Source organism: Suricata suricatta, chromosome 8 (genome assembly GCF_006229205.1).
Source record: "Suricata suricatta isolate VVHF042 chromosome 8, meerkat_22Aug2017_6uvM2_HiC, whole genome shotgun sequence".
In the NCBI taxonomy this organism is placed as follows: Eukaryota; Metazoa; Chordata; class Mammalia; order Carnivora; family Herpestidae; genus Suricata; species Suricata suricatta.
Window position 1 is genome coordinate 356164 of NC_043707.1, and position 24585 is coordinate 380748.

General features: G+C 48.0%; 1 protein-coding gene across 1 annotated transcript in view; it reads left to right on the top strand.

Annotated features, from left to right (window-relative positions):
- RAB11FIP3 (RAB11 family interacting protein 3) overlaps nt 1-24585 on the top strand; it is a 76802-nt gene that overhangs the window by 783 nt on the left and 51434 nt on the right. The window contains exon 4 of the mRNA XM_029948961.1: nt 2-448. Within this exon, the coding sequence (XP_029804821.1) occupies nt 2-448 (447 nt within the window). The remainder of the gene's footprint in view (nt 1; nt 449-24585) is intronic.

A 24585-nucleotide genomic window follows, 5' to 3' on the forward strand; every position in this document is an offset into this window, starting at 1 on the left:
CGCGCGCCCGGAGAGCGGCCGGTCGCCGGCCCCGGGCGCCCGTCCGGACCTCGAGCCCGAGCCCGAGCCCGAGCGGCAGCTGTCCGAGCTCGGCCCGCTTCTGTCCTGGACTGCGGAGCCCGAGGATTACGGCCTCCCGATTGGCCCGGAGCGCGCCTGTCTCCGTGTGCCCGGCTTCAGCCACAGCCAGCACCTGAGGCCCGAGGTCGACTTCTTCCCTTGCTTCCCGTCGGCCGCGGTGGGCGAGCTGACGCTGGAGGTGGGTCCCGGGGACCCGGACCGGCCCTCGGACTTCAGCCAGACGTGCCCCCTAGCGAGCGAGCCCGCCGCGTGTCCGGAGGACGGCCCCCGCCTCCGAGCCGTGTTCGATGCCCTGGACGGCGATGGGGACGGCTTCGTCCGCATCGAGGACTTCGTCCAGTTCGCTACGGTCTACGGGGCGGAGCAGGTAACTCGGGAGCGCCCCGGCCTGCTGCGGTCGCGGAGTGCGCGGGTCCCGCCGGCCGTGCCGCGTCCTGTCGTTCTCGCTGTGCTCAGCTCCGCCTGAATTGCGCTGAACTTCCTCATCTGCCTTCCAGGGGCTTCTATTTCGGGGAGTCGCTCTCTCCCCCTGCGCGCCCCTTCCCTCCACCTGCTCCCGAACCACACCAGCTGGTTTTTCCCAAACGGAGAGGAGCTCCTGGCCGTGGGGACGTGGCCCCAGGCCTTCCCCGCCGCGAGGGTCACGCCAATAGACGCCTGTTTTGAGCGCAGTTACTTCGCTGTGTGCGGTTGGCAAGTGTCCTCCCTGGGCCCGACTTTTCCTGTTCCGGAGACGTGATCGCTCCAAGTTTTCCTGTCTAACCTTCTGTGCCCAGGGGAGAGGGATGGGCCCGAGAGTGGGGTGGTGCCTTCAGACTGGAGCAGAACTCCATCAGGGCCACTCCACTCCTGTAGGAGGTGAGCGGTGTAGACAGGTGACCAGGATGTGCACTGCCATGGGGGGGGGGGGCACAGGACCTCCAGGGCTGCAGCTGGGAGAAGGTGGGTCTCAAGGTGTGTGCTCCCCCCCCCCGTGTGTGTGTCGGTAGGTGAAGACGCTGTCAGGGTGTGTGTTCTGCACACAGCCCAGCAGTCATCAGATAGGCTACTGGCGTCCGCTTTCAAACGTTTTCCTTAGTGGTAGGCAGTTCCTACAATGTCGATTTGCTAGTTTTTACATTCTGTTGACTTCTCACGTGTGCAAACATTGGGTAAGTGGGTGTTCAAGTGCACAGTGTGCTTAAGCCTAGAAGTTTCTAAGAGGTAAAGTTGACACCCACTATTTAGGGTGTCAGTTATAACATTTACAAACCTCTATAGGGGATCCATGTGTCCCCCTGAGGATTCAGTGTGCCTTGAGCTGTCAGTGTTACGATCTGGGTCCTCCTGGGTCAGCCTGGCAGGACGTGCATGTCCCTGTGGCCGTGCATTTAGCTCTGCGTTGGAAGACGGTGCCGAGGGTGGCCCTGCCACATGTCATGGGCAGAGAGCCGTGTGACTGGCAGTTTCCTCTGATGGCAGCATGGATTGTGATTGCTGGTTCAGTTTCTTTCTTTCTTTCCTCTTCTTTTCTTTTCAGGTTTATTTATTTGGGGGGAGGAGCAGAGAGAGGCAGAGAGAGAATTCAAAGCAGGCTCTGCACTGTCAGTATAGAGCCTGACATGGGACTTGAGCCCATGAACTGTGAGGTCATGTCCTGAACCGAAATCAAGAGTCTGATGTTTGGGGCGCCTGGGTGGCTCAGTCGGTTGAGCATCCGGCTTCGGCTCAGGTCATGATCTCACGGTTCATGGGTTCAAGCCCCGCGTTGGGCTCTGTGCTGACAGCTAGCTCAGAGCCTGGAGCCTGCTTCAGATTCTGTGTCTCCCTGTCTCTCTGACCTTCCCCTCCTCACGCTGTCTCTCTCTGCCTCTCAAAAATAAATAAAAAACAAACAAACAAAAAGAGTCTGATGCTTAACTGACTGAGTCACCCAGGTGCCTCTGGATCAGTTTCTTCTGAGGCTTTTGCTTCACGCCTCTGGGCTAGAGCGCGCCTCTGGCATCCTTGGTTGTATTTTTTTTTTTTAAACTAGTGGTCTGTGTCTTCTCCCCAAACATACCCTTCGTCTTTACACCAACCAGCGCTGTTAGAGAAATGCAACATTTGATCTTCTTTATCGTAACCTGACTCTGGCTTATGTGAAGCTCATGCGTGTTTTCCCTGGATCAGCACCCTTGTCTCACGTGGTAGTGAGCAGGTGGTGCTCGTCTCACTTGACAGCTAAGGAGCCGGAGCCCAGCAAGGTTGAGTCAACTTTCCCATGAGCTTACAGATCGTCAGTGCGAGAGCAGGGACTGGCATGAGGCGCTTTGACTCATAACCTTTAGGTGGCTCTCAACGTACTGGATTTGCTGGCTCAAGGTATTTCACAGCTTTGGTCTCACGTTCCTGACTTCTGTAAGATCCTTTCATTTGAGAAACATATTTTGTAATTGTCCTTGTCTGTCACAGCGGGGAAAACTTTGGGGTGCTATTTGGGGTGTGCTTTCTTGTGGTCACAGAGTAGAAATGAGTCAAAATCCTTCGCTCTTATAGCTCCTGCTGGAATTTTAAATGTCGGGTCAAAGCCACGGTGACTTGGATCTGGTGGAATGGGCGAGTGTCTGGAGAGCTCCTGTGACAGTGCCCTTTCTGTCCGCCGGCGCAGACTGTGGGGAGAAGCAGAGCGGGGCATGCTCTAAGCTTGCCTCGGACAGGCTTCCAGGGACGGTGGAGAGCTTTCGTTTTCATTGCAGAGTAATGAAAGGTTGCTTTTTGTATCTGTCTGAGCTTTGCTAGCCTTTATTATGACTCAGGATTGCATTTTCCAAGTCTGATGTTCGAATGCATTACAGAAGAACAAAGAGAAGAAATAGTCTCTGATTGATAGTGAAGTAGTTTAAGGAGATGTGAAGAATTTAACTCATGATGAGTATTTTAAAACTTTTAAATGAAAAGTCTTAAACATAGACCAAAATACAGAGAATGGTTTAGTGACCCCCTCCCCCCAGCTCACTAGTCTTGGTTCATCTGTCAGCTCCCCACTTTCACACTGGGGGGAAGTGCACACCTGACATACCATTCCATCAATATACATTTCAGTATGTGTCTCTAAAAGATAAGGATTCTTCTTTAAACATTTGTGATTAAAAAAAAAAAACCCTAGAAACAGAAAAGGTGGATAAGAGCAATAATTATGATAAGTTTTTGTACTTTCCACCTTGAGATTTCAAAATATTGAGTGCATGAGACTCTCAGGCTGGTCACATTACTGTCCTTGATGATAGCAGCTCATTATCTTGATTGTTGTCAAATTTTCAAAGGTAGCATGTTGAGTAATCTGTTTATGAAGGAAGCATTTTAAATTATTTAAGCTGATTATCTGAATTTTTAATGGAAGCAGCTCCTATTTATAATACAGATGGCTTTTGTGTCCTTCTGTCTTTAGTACGGTTATGGTGCGTTTGGCTCTCCTTACATCGTCTGGGCGGTAGATCAGGTGTGGTGTAACGTAACACGGCGTTAGTAATCAGCAGAGGGAAGGAGAAGAACCATAGTGGAGCTTTCTGACTGTATCTTACTGGAACAGGAATTCATAGGTGTTAGTCGTGAAGTTGGTATTGGTCATCTCCAAGGCCTCAACCATTTCTGAAGATTGTTCATCGACGTGACCCCCTCATACTGAGAGGGCTGATGCTTTCGTAGCCACTGGCAACTCTTCCTAAAACAGAATTTGCAGAAGAAATTCCAAGAGTCTCATAAGAAAGGATTGGTTTCTTTTGGCTTTATTTTTGAAAGTAGTTGATTACAGTTGTAAAGATTGTCTTCGTATTTGTTATTATACTCACTTAAGCATTTATGTTTTCATAGTTACTGATCTTTTCCAGAGTATTGAAACCCTGGATGCCCTTCAGTGACCTTGTGGGCACTGTCCTCTCCCGTGCGTGCACGAGCAGGCTGCTGAGGGACGTGCTGATGCTCCGGTGTCCCTGCCCTGCCGCTGGCCGGCAGGTGGAGGTCTCTAGAGACAAGGCTGCCCCTTTCAATTGCCTCCGTGTCCTTCCTGGTTTCTTTCCTAGCCTTGACTTTGTGTGTGGGTGTCTCTGTGTACATGAGGAAGAATGAACGCAGGTGTACGAGCAGGTGCACATGGGGCTGGTGTGGTGTGTGCTCGTGTGCCTCTGGGTCTGTGTGTTGGGTGAATTACTAAAAGGCACATGAGGGTCCTTTCTGTGCTTGGATCACAGGCAATTTTGTAAGTGTCTTAAAAGCGTTTTTTTCATATTATAAAAGTAACACATGCTTTTTAAAATTGTTGAAAATGAAGAGTGATGTAAAATATAAAGCAAAAAAAGTGACCAGTAATCAGATTTTCCTGAGAAAAACACCACTAGCATTTTAGTGTATCTCCTTCCAGACTTTTTTGTACACACAGACACACACGTACACACACGTACACAGTTTTGTACACAATTGATATCCTAGTGTCTTAGCCAAAGCCAGGTTCCTGCGCGCTTGTCCCTGGCATTCGCGGTACCTGTCTCGTGGGTGAGTTCTTTTCCTGAGGGAGGGAGAGAAAGGGCAGGAAAGGGGGCGCAGAGAGTGAAGGCAGAACACGGAATCCGATCAAGCCTCTCTCTTTATTCTTCTTCCTCTCCTCTTCCTCTGCTTCCAGAAAACACGCTATCTTATATATGGTTTTGGGGCGGGGAACTGACCCGGGTAGGTTGCCAGGTAACAGAGTTAAATGAATATTAGAGAAAGGGAAAAAACCGAAAACGAAACTCCAAACTCCGGACACAGCATCAAAGGGAAGCGTGCAGACCAGCGTCTGCAAATGCTGGGGAGGGGAAGCTTAATGCTGCATTCCCGAATGCGAATGCGGATTGATCTTTTGTGCACCTTGGCCATTCTACGTCTGGCCCAGCATGACCGACGCCAAAATCTTCGACCAGGAAATGGCATTCTCCAGCCTCCAGATGTAAATCTTGTTTTTTGGTTGCTCCCTTGAGAGTGATATGTCCTTGCCTGAGGCAGCCAAAACCTCGGCGGCTCCGACACACGTGGGTAAAAGCTAAGTTATTTTTATAGATGTTCATTGTTCAAAAAAAATGAAACTAAGTCCTATCATAAGCAAAATAAGAAAAATGAAAATCATCTATAATCTCATCCAGAGTCACTACTTAAGAATGTAAAATGTAAACTAGGGGCGCCTGGGTGGCTCACTGGTTAAGCAGTCAACTTTGGCGCAGGTCATGATCTCAGGTTGCTGGGTTCGAGCTTCGTTTCAGGCTCTGTGCTGACAGCTCGGAGACTGGAGCCTGCTTTGGATTCTGTGTCTCCTTTTCTCTCTGCCCCTCCGCCACCTGTGCTCTGCCTCTCTCTGTCTCTCAAAAATAAATAAATGTAAAAAAAAAAAAAAACCTGTAAATTAAAATATATGTAATAAATGCTTCATTGTACAAAAACGGTATAAGGCCAATGTCTGAACCCACTTTTGACCTTTTTGACTTTTTTTGAAATTAGAGATCTCTGATACCAGTTTACTTTTTTCCAGGAAGATTCAGAATTGTTAGGAGTTATTCTAGCCCAGGAACTGACATAAAGGAAGAATTTAATCCCCTGTAGGCCACACAGACAGAGTTGTTAAGTGCACCAAGCTCATGAATTGCTTCCCTTCCAAGTACTTACTTTGTTTCAATTCCAGAAACAGGGTGCAAACATTAGTTAAAATTGAAGTATCAGACAAAAGACTTAGGCACCCATTGAAGACTATTATGTGGCCCCTAACAGTGATTGTTATAAAGTCTCCAAAGTAATTTAGGTTAGTGTTTCTGATAGAATGAATTGTATACCATGATTATAACTGAAAATTGTCCATGTGGAAAAGTCTTAAGGAAATACTAAAATTTAGTTGTAGTGTGTGTGTATTGGGGAGGTATATTTGTAGGAGGGGGTGAATGGTAGGAATGGGGTTGGTTTCATTTGAGGTACAGGCCACATTATCTGTTGTTATAATACTGATTTTAGTTTGGAGAGTAGTGTCTGTACATGTATCATACATTTCAAACAGTATTAAAAGGGATCTAGTAAAAATTTTATTACAATCTTTAGTAATAAAGCAATTACACCCTAAAGATAAAATACATGTCTTACTTAGACTCAGTTAAGGTTTTAGATCAAAATACAAAACATATCCAAGGAAAGTCAGATTTTTCTAAGTAACTTTTATAGAACATTGAATTAGCATGTTCAGTTGCTTATTGAAGATAGACACTTAATTTGTGTTGATATTTGGAAAACTGCATACTAGCAATGCCTGTAATTATTATTTTTTAAATTTTTAACATTTATTTATTTCTGAGAGTTAGAGACAGAGCACAAGCAGGGGAGGGACAGAGAGAGAGTAAGACACAGATTCTGAAGCAGAGTCCAGGCTCAGGGCTGTCAGCACAGAGCCTGATGCGGGGCTTGAGCCCACGAAAATAGATCACGACCTGAGCCGAAATCCGATGCCCAACCATCTGAGCCACCCAGGTGCCCCCAAAATGCCTATAATTCTTAAAGGTTGGCTACTAGTTGGGCATGGTGCTTTCATCAGTGTCTAATAACAGAAGTAATTCTGAGAGCTTCCTGGTGAAAAGAATTGCATTGTAATTTTTGAAAGTTCTTGAGAGTAGTAGAGATGATTCAGTATCATGGTTAGGGAGGAAAAGAAATTTCTTCAGTAGGTACAGTTTTATTTTTCTGTCAAAATATTTAATGCTTGTTTTAGGCAAGTTGGTATTACTCTGGTTATGATCTAGCTAATTTTATTTTTCCTTTTTTAAAAAAATTTTAAATGTTTACTTATTTTTGTGAGAGAGACACACAGTGTGAGCAGGGGAGGGTCAGAGAGAGAGGGAGACACAGAACCAGAAGCAGCTCCAGGCTCTGAGCTGTCAGCACAGAGCCCGACACGGGGCTCGAACCCATGAACGTGAGATCATTACCTGAGCTGAAGTCAGAGACGTAACTGACTGAGCCCCCCAGCTGCCCCTCTAGCTGATTTTCTAAAGACCCGTGCCTTCAGAAGGATTTAAGAATATATAGCTCCTGAAATTCCAGTCTGCTGAATGATATATTTTATTTTTTCTTTTGTTGGATATTTAAAAAGTCTACAGAAGTTTTAGAGCCTTCCGTGCTGAAAGCTAAATTGTCCTGTTGTCAAAAGTTAGCCTGCCTGGTAAGACCCCTGTTTTGAGCTGGAGCGCTATGGTATCGGGGACTTAGCGCTGTCGCCACTGTCAGAGGCTTTAATGATTCAGTGTTGTTTTTCATTTCACGTGATTTGTTCTCACTTCTCTTTAAGCAAGTGTAACCAGCTCAGGTTATGATTGATGTGTGGTACCAGCTGGCTAAATCTATCTATAGGTAGGTGGTTTATATATTCAGACGGGAGGAATTGTTCAATGCTGTAAGGACCATTTTTTCCCTAAATCATTGCTCAGTAACAAGGCAATGTGCTTAACACTTTACTGTCATGAGCAGTCAGGAGCATTTTGTAAACCTTTTGTTTTGATTAAGCTGCCTGCCAGTGAACTGATTTTATATATATGACAACATCATACTTATATACATACATACGAAAGATCATGAGCAGGGTTGGTTCAGGGAGAGAAAGAGGGAGACACAGAATCGAAGCAGGCTCCAGGCTCCGAGCTGTCACCACAGGGCCCTACATGGGGCTCGAACTCACAGACCATGAGATCATGACCTGAGCTGAAGTCGGATGCCTACCCAGCTGAGCCACCCAGGCGCCCCTCAGTAGATTTTGTTTTTAAGTAATCTCTGCACCCATCGTGGGGCTCAAACTTCACAACCCTGAGATCAAGAGTTGCGTGCTTTACTGACTGATCCAGTCTGGCGCTCTTGACTAATCATATTTTTAAGAGTTAAATGTAATTTTAATTTTACTAATAGATCGATTATCCATAATGAAAGGAAGTAAAAGTCCACATCAACTAGAGAGATTGGTGTTTCCTTTAAATGCCTGCTAAGGTGCATTTTTAAAAATTCAGCCAGTGAGAGAGGTTTTTAAAAATGTTCATTGGATTTTGAGAGAGGGAGAGATTGTGAACAGGGGAGGGGCAGAGAGAGAGGGACAGAGGCTCCAAAGGGGACTCTGCTGACAGCAGAGAGCCCAAGGCATGGCTTGAACTCCATGAACCGTGAGATCGTGAGCCGAGAGAATGTTTAACTTGCAATACGGATGAGGGATGGTCGAAGGCTGTGAGTGTTGAATGAGGTCCGAGCAGAGAGGGGCCAGCTCCTGGCTCTCAGAGCACCGGTAATGTTTACGGGCTGTGTGCAGGGTGCAGCCCCTGGTCTCCCGGACCGTGTCTCTGGAGGGGCCTCCGGTTTTCATCTAGATGGCGCAGCGGGTGTAGCCTGCCTGATGCACCTCTTGGGCCCCAGCGTGTTCTCCAGTAGGGCCTCTCAGTGATATTTTTTAAAACATGAGATAAATGACTGATATAAAAACTCTTGAAAGTCCAAGGGGGAAAAATGAAACTGGTAGAAAAATAGACAAGAGATATGAAGACATCCCACCGAAAAAGAAAAACAAATGGTCTTTAAACAAACTCAGCTTCACTCAGGATGAGGAAGACAAATGCAAATTAAAATCACTCAGATAGCATTTCTCACTCATCATGGTGGCAAAAATGTAAGAGCTTGAACACGTTCTGTTGGTGAGGCTGTTGGGAAATAGGTGTGTTCTCATATTGCTTGTGAGGCCGCAGAGTGGCCCAGTCTTTATCAAGGGGAATTTGCAGTATCTGCAGATGGACTTGACCCTTTGACTTAACAGTCCCACTTCTAGTGATTTACCCTGAGGATGTACCTCCACAGATCAAACTCTCAGATGCACAAGGTATTCATTGTAGCAGCACCTGTGAGTGAAGTATGGGAATAACGTAAATGTCCGTCGGGGAAGAGCACACTGAAGCGTGTTCACAAAGCAGCCGTGCCGCTTCGGGGAGGCGGGGAGGTGGAGAAGCCCCCACAGACTGGTAGGGAGTGACGTCCAAGATGCAGTGAGAGGAGAGGAAGTACTGAGTGGAATGCATAACTTGTGGTAAGAAAGAATGGTTGTTGTGTGACTCCTGGAGGGGTCAGACCACACAGCTGGAAAGGAGGATGGCGGCCAGGGGACGGGCTGGAGGGAGTCAGTGTTCAGTGGGGAGACTCCGAGTTGGAGAAGTTGGAAAAGTCCCAGAGATGGATGGTGATGGTTGTATGATAGTATAAATGTACTTACTGTCCTAGAGCAGTGTACTTGGAAATGGCTGCTTTACCATGACGGGGGTGCCTGAGTGACTCAGTCCATTAGGCATCTAATTCTGATTTCGGCTCAGGTCTTGAACTCCCAGTTTATGGGATCAAGCCCCACGTTGGGCTCTATGCTGGCAATGCAGAGCCTGCGTAGGGTTCTGTCTCCTTCTTTCTCTGCCTCTCTACCCTGCTTGCTCTCTGTATCTTTTTCAAAATAAGTAAAAATAAACTTAAAAAAACGGTTAATTTACCACCTTTTGCCTTTATAAAAAGGAAAAATAAGATGAGGGGTCTGAGATGTGAAGCCCTAAGTGAATGACTTTAGCTCAGAGGAAGGGGAATTGACAAACAGAAGAAACCAAACCTCAGAGTGTCTGGTTGGCCCAGTCAGAAAAGCGTGTGATTCTTTTTTTCTTTTTCCTAAAGTTTTTAAATGTTTTATTCATTTTTTGAGAGAGAGAGACAGAGTGTGTGTGGTGGAGAGTAAGAGAGAGAGGGAGACACAGAATCTGAAGCAGATCCAGGCTCTGAGCTGTCAGCACAGAGCCTGACATGGGGCTCGAACCCACAAACCATGAGATCATGACCTGAGCTGAATTTGGAAGCTTAACTGACTGAGCCACCCAGGTGCCCCTAGCGTGTGATTCTTTTTATTTTTAAATTTATTTTTGAAAGAGAGAGACAGCGAGAGCAGGAGAGGGTCAGCGAGAGAAGGAGACACAGAATCTGAAACAGCTCCAGGCTCTGAGCTGTCAGCACAGAGCCTGACACAGGGCACGAACCCATGAACCGTGAGATCATGACCTGAGCCGAAGCTGGACGCTTAACTGACGGAGCCACCGAGGTGCCCCAAGCTTGTAATTCTTGATCTTGGGATCATGAGTTTGAGCCCCACAATGGGGTGCAGAGATTACAGGAAAAAAAAAAAACATTTTAAGAAAGAAAGCAAGAAGGGCGCCTGGGTGGCTCAGGTGGTTAAGCAGGTTTTTGTGTTCACAGGCTCCAGGACAGAGCTAGGCCGCAGGATAGCACTCTAAGGAGGTCAGGGGTGCCGGGGTGGGGGGTGGCGGCAAGGTGTTGGAAAGAAAGAATGCAAAATTAGAAGAGGAAATAAAATGTATATGTTTCTTTCTCTTTGCAAAACGAAATCTAGGAAGGATAGACGAGGAAGCAATTTAAAGACCTCAAGAGGATGGGGACAGGGTGTAAGGTGTATGGGCAGGAGTGAGACTTGCCTGAGTCTGGCTTTTTATGGATCTTTGACTTCTGAGCCGTCCGACTCTTCCACATATCAAACAACAAGACAATGATAGAAACCAAATTGAATACAAATAGAAACAAACTTGGAAGTATGTTGAATTACTAATGTAACCATGTAGGAAAGATTAATTTCACAAGTCCTGAACACAGTACTTGGTATTCCTTTGGTGGGTTGTATTTAAAAGAAAAAAAGAACTACAGAGAAACTTACTACAAAGTGGGTTTGAAGTATGTTGATAGATCAGCATAGTAATTCTGAAATCACTTCAGGTATATGTCAGAAAGAGCAAAATGGGTGTACTGCAGCTGGGAGCCAGGGCTCCCTGGGAGAAAGCAGATACAAATATGGCATGGAAGGGTGCCTGAGTGGTCACTTGATTGACTCTTGATTTCTCTCTCCCTGCTCATGTTCTCTCTCTTCCCCTCTCTGAAGTAAAATAATAAAAAAAATATATGGTATGGAAAAGGTGAGGGAGAGTCCGCTGGTCTTGAGATTTAAATTGAGGTATCCGTATGAATAGTGATGTAAAAAACAATTCCTAGCTCTGTCTTCTGACAGGGTCTCGGAGCAGTGACACTCCTGTCGCAGGGAGTACAGTTCGCCTCCAGACACCGGTTACAGACACCCTTTCCCACAACAGCAACCACGGATCCTCGGAGAGATGACTTCCTTCAGGTTTGGGGCAGGCAGAGTCAGTGTGAGCTGGATTATCGTGTACCAGAAAGCAAGGACGTGTTCAAAACTTGATGGCACAGGTCAGAAATGGAGCAGCTCGACAGCTTGAATGGGTTCCCAGCGGGCAAATCTGGGACATTGGGAGTGTCCGAAAAGAGTAGTGGTGATAAAGGACACATTGGATTTAAGAAGCGCGTGGCGTACAGTGAGGAAAAGGCGATCTTAGTGACATCCCGAAGGAGACTTCCTTACAAACGCCTCACAGGGGAGAAAGTGACAGATTTAAAGAATCAGTGTTGTTGTTGTTGTTTTGTGGGGGGAACCAGTGTTTTGTGGCAACCAAGGTGATGACTGTTCAAGTGAGGATCATCAGCGGCTATCAAACAACATACTGCAAGCACTTGAGGGGGGGTGCAGGGTGCTCACGCAGTTCCATAGGTGATCGAGTCCACAGGGAGAAAGAAGACTCCTTACATTGGAGAAATCTGTCAGACTCCACCTTGACCAGTGATCAAACTCTGACTTCCCAGTAATGGAGATTATGGGCTCCTCGATGGGATTCAGTGGTGGGGGGTGGGGACCATTCTTTTTTTTTCTTAAAAAAATTTTTTTTAACATTCATTCATTTTTGAGAGAGAGATAGAGTGTGAGTGGGGCAGGAGCAGAGAGAGGGAGAAAGAATCCAAAGCAGGCTCCAGGCTCTGAGCTGGACGCGGGACTCAAGCCCACAAGTGGTGAGATTGTGACCTGAGCTGAAGTCGGACGCCTAACCAGTTGAGCCACCCAGGCGCCCCCAGCAATCTTGCTAAAAGTGTTTAACCTGAGTCAAGTCGTGAGGAATGACCAGACAAACCAGAATGTCGGGCACTCTACAGTTGCCTGGACGCTCAGAATATCAGTGTCCTAAGAAGTGTGGATGCAATCTAGATTGAGGAAGTAAAAGAATTGTGACCACTCGTGACTGGTTCTTGATTGGAAACTGATGTAAAAGGAAACAAAACAAGTATGAAGGCCATTATTGGGATGACTGGGAAATTCTGGATGCAGATGAACTTGGGACCAGCGTTGTCATGATGGTACTGTGTCGCAGGACAGTCCTTGTTCCTAGGAAATACACGCTGAGAGGGTTTAGGGATGCACGTGATGTCCACACCTTAATATAATTTTTTAAGATTTTATGGTTTTATTATTTATTTTAAATTTTTAATGTTTTATTTATTTTTGAGAGACTGAGTATGAGCAGGGGAGGGGCAGAGAGAGAAGATGACACAGAATCTGAAGGAGGCACCAGGTTCTGAGCTGTCAGCACAGATCATGATATGGGGCTCGAACTCATGAACTGTGAGATCCTTTCTGAGTCCTGTGAGATCTTTCTGAGTTCTGTGAGATCATGACTTGAGCATAAGTAATCTCTATACCCAACGTGGGGCTTGAACTCAAGACCCGGAGATCAAGAGTCGCATGTTCTATTGACTGAGCCAGCCAGGTGCCCCTCTGCAGCTGATTTTTAATAGTTCCACAAAAAAAGTGCAGGTGTATAGAAAGAGATACAAAGTGAATGTGGAAGGATATTAATCACTGGACATAGAGGAGGGATATACAGATGTTCTCTGTATCGTTATTTGAGCTTTACAGTGGGTTCAACATATTTCAAAATACAAAGAAAAAATGTAATCTGGGAAGTTCATTGAGCATAACCTGTACTTCATTAGAGAACCTGTACTGTGTGTTAGATTGTGTGGCTTTTACCAATCTTAAAAATAACCAGTAAAACCCCAGAACTCTTTGTTTTCAGACAGATTTTAAAAGAAATGTTACACATCGCACAGGTTTTACTTGTTATTAACCATATGCCCAAGATAGCATTTATTGATTGATAGTTACACAAGGTCTGAAATGACCCTTCTCTTTGACCCGGGTTGAAATAGGAAATTAAGATTAGCTATGCGATGAAACCCTATTCTTGTTTATCAGGGGATGGTGCTCCCCCAAGAGATGTAAATATCTTGGCCAACGTACAGATTCCCTCAAAAGGAAATTTAAGAAGAGTTCTCTTTTCTCTTCCCTGTTGGCAGCATTCAAATGGATAAATCCATGTTTGAATAAATAAGTGAAAGGACTCAGAAATACTTAGGGTGCCTAAAAAGTAATTTCCTGTTGCAGGGCAACTTTGTTTTTCTGCTTTGTATTTTGTCTTGGTCTGAAAACGGTCAGTTAGATGCTGTTGTAGAGAATTAGGTGTCTCTGATGGGGTGCTACATATATAAGTCTTGAGGTGATTTAGTGGTGGATTTAGGTATCAACAAAGTGCAGTAAAACTGGATTTGTGGTTTGGGCTGCGCTTATGCCACAGATAGGCCTGTTGTCATTGCCATATGGTTAACTGTGTGCTGTGGCCTCTTCGTAGCAGTCAGTCCCTGCTGGGCTGTGGAGCGCTGGGCTGCTGGCTCATAAACTGCTTGTCCGAGACGCTGCAGGTCGTGAAATGTTACTGGGGTCAGAGGGGTTTTATGTGAGCTATATCTAGTGACCTTGACTGTATTATAAAGATAAAAAATCTAAAGTATGTTTTTATTAGCCCATTAAAAATAATCTATTACAGTGGTGCCTGAGTGGCTCAGTTAAGAGTCCGACTTCGGCTCAGGCCATGATCTCATGGTTTGTAGGTTTGAGCCCCATATCAGACTCTGTGCTGACAGTGTGGAGCCTGGAGCCTGCTTCAGATACTGTGTCTCTCCCTTTCTCTGCCCCTCTCCTGCTTGTGCTCTCTCTCCCTCTCTCTCGAAATGAATAAACATTAAAAAAAATCCGTTACGTGGTATCGTTAATGACTTCTTTGAGAGAGCACACAGGGGATGGGGAAGAGGGAGTGGGAGAGAGAATCTTAAGCAGGCTTCATGCTCAGTGTAGAGTTCAATGTTGGGCTTGATCTCACTACAGTGAGATCATGACTTGAGCCAAAATTAAGACTCAGACACTTAACCAACTGAGCCACCCAGGTACCCCAACATCAATGACTTTTTTTAATTAAAAAATTTCTTTAAAACAATTAATTAAAAATGTTTTATTATTTATTTTTAGGAGAGAGAGACAGAGAACGAGCAGAGGAGGAGCAGAGAGAGAGAGGGAGACACAGAATCTGAAGCAGCTCCAGGCTCTGAGCTGTCAGCACAGAGGCTGATGCAGGGCTCGAACCCACGATCGTGAGATCATTGAGCCAGAGTTGGACACTTAACCGACTGAGCCCCCCAGGTGCCCCAAAACATTTATTTATTTTTGAGAGAAAGACAGTGTGTGAGCAGGGGAGGATCAGAGAGAGGGAGACACAGAATCTGAGGTAGGCTCCAGGCTCTGAGCTGTCAGCACAGAGCCTGACACCGGAGAGAGAGGTTCCCCCACCAAAGACATTTTTATTGAAAAATAGTGCTCTCTAAAATAGTGAGAAGAATGGCATTGTTTTACATTTTTACAAGTCTCTTAAATATCTGGCTTACTTGAAGAGAAGTAGATTCTTCTGTCTGCCTCTATGTGCCGTCTGTGTGTCCCGGGGCCCACAGAGCACCCTGCTGTACACTCCTGAGAGTGAGGGACAAGAAAGCAGGGACGGTGCTGGAAGGTCATGAGCCTCGTGTGACCCTGCAGAGCACCCAGGCCAGTCAGGCCCCGGGACCCCGACCCCTGTTTGAGAGCAGGTGTCCTAACTGCCGAGGTGACGAGCCGTTGCCTGCTCTCACGTGTCTGCACACACCTGGGTCCCCTGGAGACCCTGTGAGGCTTCTGGGCCTGGCCCAGGGCGGGCTGGCTTGCGGTGTCTGAGTGGGATCTGCTAAGAAGTGTGTTCTGTTTGTGTCCTAAAGATGGGCACATCCAATTGTATTAAGTTTTTAAAAAATGTTTGTTTACTAGAGAGAGAGAACCAGTGGGGGAGGGACAGAGAGAGAGGGAGATCCAGAATCAGAAACAGGCTCTAGGCTCTGAGCTGTTAGTGCAGAACCCGAAGCAGGGCTTGAACTCATCAATGTAAAGTCATGACCTGAGCCGAAGTTGGTTGCTTAATGGACTGAGCCCCGCAGGTGCCCCCAAGAAATCTGTCTTTTCTCTTTCTTTTTTTTTTACATTTATTTATTTATAGTTTATTTATTATTGAGACAGAAACAGAGCATGAGTGGGGGAGGATCAGAAAGAGAGGGAGACACAGAATCCGAAGGAGGCTCCAGGCTCTGAGCTGTCAGCACAGAGCCTGATGTAGCGCTTGATCCTGCAAACCATGAGATCATGACCTGAGCCGAAGTTGGACGCCTAACCGACTGAGCCAGCCAGGTGCTCCAACATTTACTTATTTTTGAGGGACAGAGAGAGACGGTGTAAATAGGGAAGGGGCAGAGAGAGAGAAAGAGCCCCAGACTCCAAAGCAGGCTCCAGGCTCTGAACTAGTTGTCAGTACAGAGCCCGACGCGGGGCTCAAACCCACAAACTGCAAGATCATGACCTGAGCTGAAGTCGGGTGCTCAACTGACTGAGCCCTCCAGGCACCCCTTTTGCCTGTTTTTTTTTTTTAAATTTTTTAATGTCTTTTTAATTTATTTTTGAGAGACAGAGACAGTGTGAGCAGGGGAGGGTCAGAGAGAGAGGGAGACAGAACCTGAAGCAGGCTCCAAGCTCTGAACTAGCTGTCAGCACAGAGCCTGACACAGGGCTCGAACCCACGAACTGTGAAATCATGACCTGAGCCGAAATCAGATGCTCAACCGACTGAGCCCCCAAGGCGCCCTGAGAAATGTTTCTAATCAGTTCCTGGTGATGCTACTGCTCCTTGTCCTGGGGTCACGGCTAGAGAGCTGCTGTTCTTGAGACTTTTGAAAATGTTTGCATCTATTTATTTTATCTTTTTATTCTTATTTTCTCTGGTTTGTGTTCTCTTGATGCCGGTGCTCAGGCCTTGACCGCATATGGCTGCAGCAGGTGCACTGTTCTTCCACTGCTGCTGCTTGGTCTTGGCCTCCATCGTGTCTGTTTGGCCCGCGGTGCCCGGCATGTGCCTTCTTCGCTGCCCGGCATGTGCCTTCTTCGCTGCACGTCCAGGGGCTCCTACTCCTTACCCTGTAGGCGCTCCTGAGGTTCTCTTCCCGGGTCTGGTTGTTGACGGTGAGAACTTGGGCGATGGATCTGTGAACCACACGGATCGAAGAGAGCTCGGAGGACCCGCTGCTTGTCACTTTGGCCACGTGCTGCTGGGACAGCGCCACCTTCAGGTCTTCTGGCTGCTGAAGCACTCCTCTTTCTTGACTCGAAGGTCTTGAACCTTAACCTTGGCCATCCATGTCTGCACCCTCTGCCTCTGCCGCCGCCTGTGGAAAGTGTTTGCGTCTCTTTAACGACCCAGTTCTATTTCAACATCAGTTTTCCTCACTCTGTATGTACTCTGACATTAATTTCACAAAGTTGACCCGGGGCCCACTCTGCCGGCCCCACAGGAGGCCTCGGGGCTGCGCTCTGCACTCCCTGCTTTCTGTTTGGTACAAAAGCAGAGGCGAAGCCAGGACTCAGAGTGAGAAGTCCAGGTGCACCTTGGCCCACCTTTGCTCCTCTGCAACTTCTGTTTGCTGCACTCATCTGTGGTACTTCATTTAATTTATATTTCAGCTTAACTTTAATTTTTATCATGTGTACAGTTTAAAAAGTCACATGGTGTACTGCATGCGGCCCAGCAGGGGGTAGCCATGGTCTCCCTGCCACCCGTTTCTGTTCCCCAACCAGATTCCTGGCTGTTTCCTTCTCGGGTTCTCTCCTCTGCGTTTAGGGGGTTGCTCTGGCCTTTCTTTTGGGGAAGGTACATATGCATATTTCCCTTCCATCTCCTCTGTTCTTCAATATAGTGAATTAAATAGGCATGTTGTGTTTGTTTTGATTGCCGATATTTTCCACAACTGGCCTATGTGGTGTGCCAGGGATACATTTCCTGCCCAGTGCAACTTTTGGCTTCTCCTGGAATCACTTTTCATTGTTTTTAATGGTTATTTATTTTGAGAGAGACAGAGCGCAAGAATCACCAGGTGAGGGGCAGAGAGAAGAATCCCAATAAGGCTCTACACTGTCAGCACAGAGCTCAATGTGGAGCTCGATCCCATGAACCTCGAGATCATGACCTGAGCTGAAACCAAGAACCAGACACTTAACTGACTGAGCCATCAGGCGCCCCATCAGTCCACGTGATCATGTGTGCCCTCAGTAGTTCTTGCTCGCCTGTCTGCTGGGGGCCCACCACTCAGCACGAACCCTTGTACTTCTGTTGTGTCCTGGCCCCTGTCCTCATGCCGGGCCTCGCCTCCTCACCTCCAGGCCTGGTGTCCTGCTTTTGGAGCACCTCTGCTTGTCTGGCCTGAGTCTGTCTCCTGCCTGCGGGTTCATGTCAGACATTCACCCAGGCTTTTCTTTTGAGGTCTGACACCCGACGCCCTTCTTCCTGTGCTTGCTTGGTCATCTGGCATCCTCTCTGTGGCCATTATGTTACTGTGCTCTTTGCTCCGAGTGAGTGCCCACTTCCCATCCCCGTGTCTTCCAGAATGTTAGCGTCTCTCCTCTGGAGCAGAGTTTTTCCAGTGGACGTTCAGGAGGGAGTGGAGGGAAACTCATGTGTTTTCTCCATTGAGCTCAGTTTAAGGCCCTTTCTCTCCTCAACATCCTGCACACGCACCTGTCAGAGCAGGCTCAGTGCCTCTCCCACTGGCCTCACCACTGTCCTTGCTGTGAGTGGAGCGGGACTTGTCACTGTCACACTAGGGGCAGGGGTGCATACAGACTGCTGCCCTGCCCCTTCTCCCCTAAATATCATCTCTGGGAAATCTGGTGCCAACAAATGTGGTTTGGTTTGGGTTTCCTTATCTTGCAGTGTGTGTGTGTGTGTGTGAGAGAGAGAGTTTTCATATTTTGACAAAGTCCACATACATGAAATTCGGTTTTTGTAACCCTAGAATATTCCATTATGTGGATATACTAGGCATTTATTGTTTGTTTTTCTCCACTATACAGATTACTTTTCACAACTTCTAGCAAGACCTAATTTTTGTGCTGGGAAAATTGAGGTTATTGTTTTAGGCTTTGGAATTGGAGATGTTGGAAGAGGTGTGGTAAGGCTTTCTTAATGTTCTAGAGCTTTTCTGTGGCCTCGTCGAAGAAGGAGGCGGAGCGGCCGTGGCTGTGCGACTGGAGCTCCCTCCTCTGCTTCAGCACAAGCTTCCTGTTACTCGTCTAGAATGTGGTCCCTGCGGGCCCGGGGGGCTCAGTCAGCTAGGCAGTTAGGGGTCTGACTCTTGATTTCGGCTCTGGTCATGATCTCGACGTTTGTGGGTTTGAGCCCTACATCGGGCTCTGAGCTGCTGACAGTGTGTGGAGCCTGCTTGGGATTGTCTTTCTCTCTGTCCATTCCCTACTCATCCTCTCTCTTTCAAAAAAAGAAAGGATAAACAAAACGAATGAATGCCATCCCTGAAACTGTGAGTGGAGAAGCTGCATGCCGCCTGCGTCTCCTCCCCGGTTGGGTTTGCAGGGGCCAGCGTGGCCCGCCGCGGTCACACTTGGTGTGCCGGGGGCACAGCGTCCGTGGGCTGTTCCTGGAGGACCGAGGCGGGGGCCAAGCTGCGGGCCGCGCGCCTGTGCTGTGCGTGCGGCGTCTCTGCGCGCCCCTCAGTGGGCGCTGCAGTCCTTCAGGGCCCAAGGCCGTCCTGACGGCCTCGGGGCCACGCTGGGCCTTGTTTCACTCGGCAGATGTGTATGGTGGTGTCAACTGAGTATCTTCCCGTGCCAGCCAGTGTCATAGGTGCTGGGGACAAATGATAAGCAAGAGTGGCGCACCTCCTGTCCTTTTGGTAATTGCCAGCACTGCCAGCGGCTGTTAAGAAAAAGCAGAGATTATTTAAGGTTGTGTAACAGGGAACCCGACCTAGTTAGGAGTTTCCCTCAGTGGGGTCCTTTTTTCTTTTCTTTTCTTTCTATCTTTCCCCCTTTTTTTTTTTTTGAGGTAGGTTGTAAGCTGACATTGTGAGGCTGAGTACAGCTAGTGGGAGAGGAAGGAGGGTCCCAGGTGCAGGTGCAGGTGCAGTGGGGAAAGGCCTGCGTGGGAGGAAAGAGGGCACAGAGCTGGAAGGGCGGGGCCTCAGCACCTGCCGGGAATTCCGGCCTGCAGTCCCTGAGTCTCTGGAAGGCATCGAAAGGGTTACATAGAGAGCCGTGGGTGATAGGATGTTGTGCAGAAAGGTGAGGCCGGGAGTGGACCGGGGAGAGCAGTCAGGACCCTGGCACGTCAGCTCACACGGAACGAATTGTGGGTACGTGACTCCTGGCGGCGGCGTTCGGATCCGGCCCGCCTCCGCCTCTTCCGCTCCGCGCGCTGGCGCCCCCTTCGTGGTTGTGACCGCAGCCCCACGTGTGTGGAGTGCGTCCCGAGTGCAGTCCCTGGACCTGCGGCAGCAGCCGCCACAGTGGCATTGCCGAGAGCGCTTTTGGGAACTCTGCGTTCACCCTGAGTGTGAGGAGGTGGGCGTCCCTGGTGACACAAGTCACTTCGCTCTCCTGACCTGGCCACAGGCAGCCTTCCCTACTGGGACTGCCTTCTCGCCTCCTGCTCCCCCTTCCCCCATCTTACTGTCCTCCTAGCTTAGCATTGTCTCCGGACTCCGTGTTTTACTTACTCTCCTGTCATCTCCGTCTCCGTCCCCACCCACGTGCCTCGTGGTAGTAGCAGTCGTGCTCCTGGCTGTGTCCCAAGTCACATGAATTGAAGAAGGGTTGAAGTCTGTCAGCAAGGAAGACGTCGGGGGGCGGGTGTCAGTGACCAGTGGTGCCCATCTGGAGAGACCAGCGGAGACTTGGGGGAACACCGGTGACAAGGGCAAGCGGGGGGCACAGGGTGTGCAGAGAGTGACAGGGAAGGAAGGCTGAGGGGGCAGGGGTGGTATTATTTTTCAGGTTGCTCGGCTGCTCCGGGCCTCTCTCTGATTGAGGACCCTAGGGGACCCTGACACAGGTGGTTGTGAGCCCTGAACAGGCGGGTGTAGCGCTTCAACCCTTCCTGCTGCTTGTTTATTTTTAATATATCTTTTCAATATTATATTTTTTAAGTTTCTTTATTATTGTTATTTTTTAGCAAATTCTGCACACAACGTGGGGTTTGAACTCAGAACCCCAAAATCAAGAGTTGCATGCTCATCTGCTCTTCTGACTGAGCCAGCCAGGCACCCCCTGGGGAGTGCTGTTCCAAGAAATCTGCATGACTGAGGGCTCACTGTGTGCAAAGCCATGTGCTCTGGACTATAATTCCCTTTTGGAAGTCCTAGGGAAACCTTCAAACACTGCGTATTTGTGGCTTGTGACCCCAGAACTTGGCCCTGGGGTAGCTTGGGGTCACCTGACACCATGTGTTGGCGTTGCTGATGCCCAGTGTGCACTGAGCCCCACACTGGCTTTTGTGGGAGTTGCCAGAAGAAATTCGGAAACCCATTCCCTGCCTCCTGGGAGTTAATGGTTTTGGGCTGTTTGAATTGGGGTAGGAACAGTAAATACTTTTCTAACTTTTTTTTTTTTGGTAACATTTTATTTTTTTTAGAGAGAGAGCATGAGGGTGCATGTGGGAGATGGGCAGAGAGAGGGACAGAGGATCCGAAGTGGGCTTTGCACTGATAGCACAGAGCCTGATGCGGGGCTCAGACTCCTGAATTTTGAGATCTTGACCTGAGCTGAAGACGGATGCTCAACCCACTGAGCCACCCAGGCGCCCCAATACTTTTCTAATTTTTTAAAAAAAATTTTTTAACATTTATTTATTTTTGAGAGACAGAGACAGATCATGAGCAGGGGAGGGGCAGAGAGAGAGAGGGACACATAGAATCAGGAGCAGGCTCCAGGCTCTTGAGCTGACAGCACAGAGCCTGATGTGGGGCTCGAACCCATGAACTGTCAGATCATGACCTGAGCTGAAATCGGCTTAATTGACTGAGCCACCCAGACGCCCTGCTTTTCTAAATTTCAAAGGGAGGTTAGGGTGCCTTGGTGGCTCCACTGGTTGTGTCTGACTTCAGCTCAGGTCATGATCTCATGGTTTGTGAGTTTGAGCCCTGAATCATGCTGTATATTTTCAGCAGAAACTCACTTCAGATCCTCTGTCCCCCTCTCTTCTTCCCGCCCCTCTCCTGCCATGCTTGCTCTCTTGTATGCTCTCTCTGTGTCTTTCAAAAATAAACATTAAAAAAAATAAAGGGAGGTTCTGTTTATTGTCTGTGGTTTTTGTGTGTTTGTTTTCACAATGTCTGGTTATCTACGACCCTTTGAACAGATCAGTCTCTGTTTATTTTTCCTTTTGTTGATTTCTATTTAATTTTTGTGTGAAAAATATTTATCCTACCTCTTAGGAATCTTTTGTTCCTGTTTCTGTAGGTGTGAGGAGCATTTTCAGTATTCTCATTTCCTAAAAATAGGCATACTGTAAAAACTTGGTGCATTTCCTTGGTTATATATATGTTATACATGATCATGTTGTGTTATTAATAGATTGTATATTACATGACCTGGTGAACTTGTAGATAGTTTCCAAAATTGGAAAGTGCTTAAAATGTTTCTGGGCCCTACATTTCTGTGTTTTTTTTCTTTTTATCGAAGACTGTGAGTAAGTGGTGTAAAACACTCGGGGTGGATGCCAGCTGGGGCGCGAGGGCGTCTTTCTCCTTCCTGTTCTCTGTCGGCCTGGCTGGCAGTCTTCATCTCCCGGAGAATGTTCTCTGTGGAAAGTGCGCACCGCGCTCGGCCTCCAGCGGCCTGCCTGTTGTCTCCCAGGTCAGAGGTGTGCCTTCCTCACAGAGACCTGCAGAAGACACACTGAGACTTTTTAATCTTTTTTTAAATTATTACCACAGTCTTTTTATTTAAAATTTTTTTGAGAGAGAGAGAGAGCAAGGGAGGGGAACAGAGAGAGGGAGAGAGAGAATCCCAAGCAGGCTCTGTACTTATAGTACAGAGCCTAACACAGGGCTCAGACCCATGAACTGTGAGATCATGACCTGAGCTGAAATTCAGAATCAGAAACTTAACTGAATGAGCCAACCCAGGCTCGCCAGAGACTTTTATTTAATCTTTAAAAAAATGTTTATTTTAGAGGGGGGGAACGTGAGCCGGGAAGGGTAGAGGGAGAAGGGGATGGAAGGTCCAAAGCGGGCTCTGCTCTGACAGCAGCGAGCCTGACTCGCGGCTCCAACTCATGAACTGTGAGATCGTGCCCTGACCTGAAGTCGGACACTTCCCTGACTGAGCCACCAGGAACCCTGAGACTTTTTTATCTTTTATGGAAAGAAATACTGCCTTTTGAAGATGTGGTGTGCCGCGTGTGGCCATGTCAGAGCCTGAGACCACCGCACCAGGAGAACGAGGTTCCCACATGCCCTCCTCGGTGGCACAGCCGGAGACCGAGAGGGGAGGCAGGGCGCGGAAAGGTGATGACAGGCACTCTCTCCACACCCACCTTCTTCCTCATCCAGCCTCCATTAGAACGGAGGAAGACAGGGCACCTGGGAGGCTTGCTCGGTTAAGTGTCTGACTTCAGCTCAGGTCATGATCTTGCGGGTTCATGAGTTTGAGCCCCACGTCAGGCTCTATGCTGACAGCTCAGAGCCTGTAGCCTGCTTCAGATTCTGTGTCTCCCTTTCTCTACCCCTCTCCTGCTCACACTCTGTCTCTCAAAAATAAATTTTAAAAGTTTTTTTTAAAATAAAGAATCATCTGAATAAAAGACTAGGTCCAAGATTTGAAATTATAGTGAGGCTGAGAAGTGGGAGGCTGCCCGACAGGCTGACTGGTTGTACACGGGCCCCACTACCCCTCCATCTCTGAGTGACTGGTGAATGGGAGAGCGCGGAGTCTCCGCTCTGCAAGGCTGAAAGCCATGCAGTGAAGGACATTCGTCCTCCCCAGGCAGGTGGGAGCACTTGAACTTGGAGCAGGTGTGGGGGCCTCTCTTCTGTGGGTCTTACTGAACACTGTGTTGTGGGTGAGACTGTAACCTCAGATCTGGAGGCTTTTTGGGGAACAGCTCTAAGAAGGCCGGGAAGATAGTTGGTGCGAGGGGCCAAATTTGAACCTGGAGCTGTCTCTGGGCAGAATGCTTCGCTGGGTCCTGTCCCCTGCCTAGCGCAGGCCCAGTCAGTGTGAGGGGGACAGGACGGGTGTGTGCACAGGCTGTGAATAAGGTAAATGTTTTCCCTTCTCATCCTGGAGCCTTTGAGAATTCTCCAGAAGGCTGTCCTGGGCTGTGCTCAGGAGTTGCTATCCCTTCCAGTCAGCTCTGGCACACTCCAGGCCTTTGGATGTGTTCACGGATTTCTGCTTCTGGAGCAGCCCTTTTTTCTGAGCTGCTGGAAAGCACGGAGGTGTGATCACAAGGTGTTTTGCATCTGGGCTTAGGGGTCAAGGGCTGTCCCGGTGATGACCCCCTGTGAGCAAGAGCCTGCTTTGTCGGGTGTTCTCTGGACAAAGGACAGGCGGATGCTCTCTCTTGTTGGCTGTGGCTGGAAGTTGAGCTGTGCGGGTGTGTGCTCCCTGCCCGCTTCTCGCTGCCACCCACTCCTTGTTTACAGAACGCCCTGTCATTCCAGCACGGGGTGCGCTGGCTCACCTGACTAGAACCCAGCAGAAACAGGGCTGGACTTCTTTGCTGTGGGAGACAAAAAGCCCTTTTGTGAGAGTTCTTCCTTTTCGGTGTGGTTCACTCTGGCTGCTGAGGAAAGGCCACAGAGCCCCAGACACTTCCTTCTTGGTGATTTCATTTTTAAGAACCCCCTTCAAGGAACCTGCCATGTGCATTTCACCAGATGTCCCAGCTAGTGAGGCTGAATCCGCCCTAGGGAGCATTTGGCTTTCTCTTTTACCAGAGGACTTTCCAGTAGGAGGAATCTTAGCATTCGTGATGGTAAATTAAGAACCTGTTCTCACTGGTTCATATTGCCTTAAAATTATTTTAATATTTTTTGTTTTGTTTTGTTTTTGAGAGAGAGAGAGCAGGAGCAGGGAAGGGGCAGAGAGAGGAGACACAGAATTGGAAGCAGGCTCTGAGCTGCCAGCACAGAGCCCGATGTAGGGCTTGAACTCACAAACAGATCTTGACTGGAGCCGAAGTCGGTCGCTTGACCAACTGAGCCACCCAGGCTCCCTGGTTGGTATTGCCTTTAAAGCAACGACAAAAAAAACTTGAAAAGAAGAAAAAAAAGGCAAATAATGTTCATTTAAATAAAAACATGGAGACAAATGAGAAA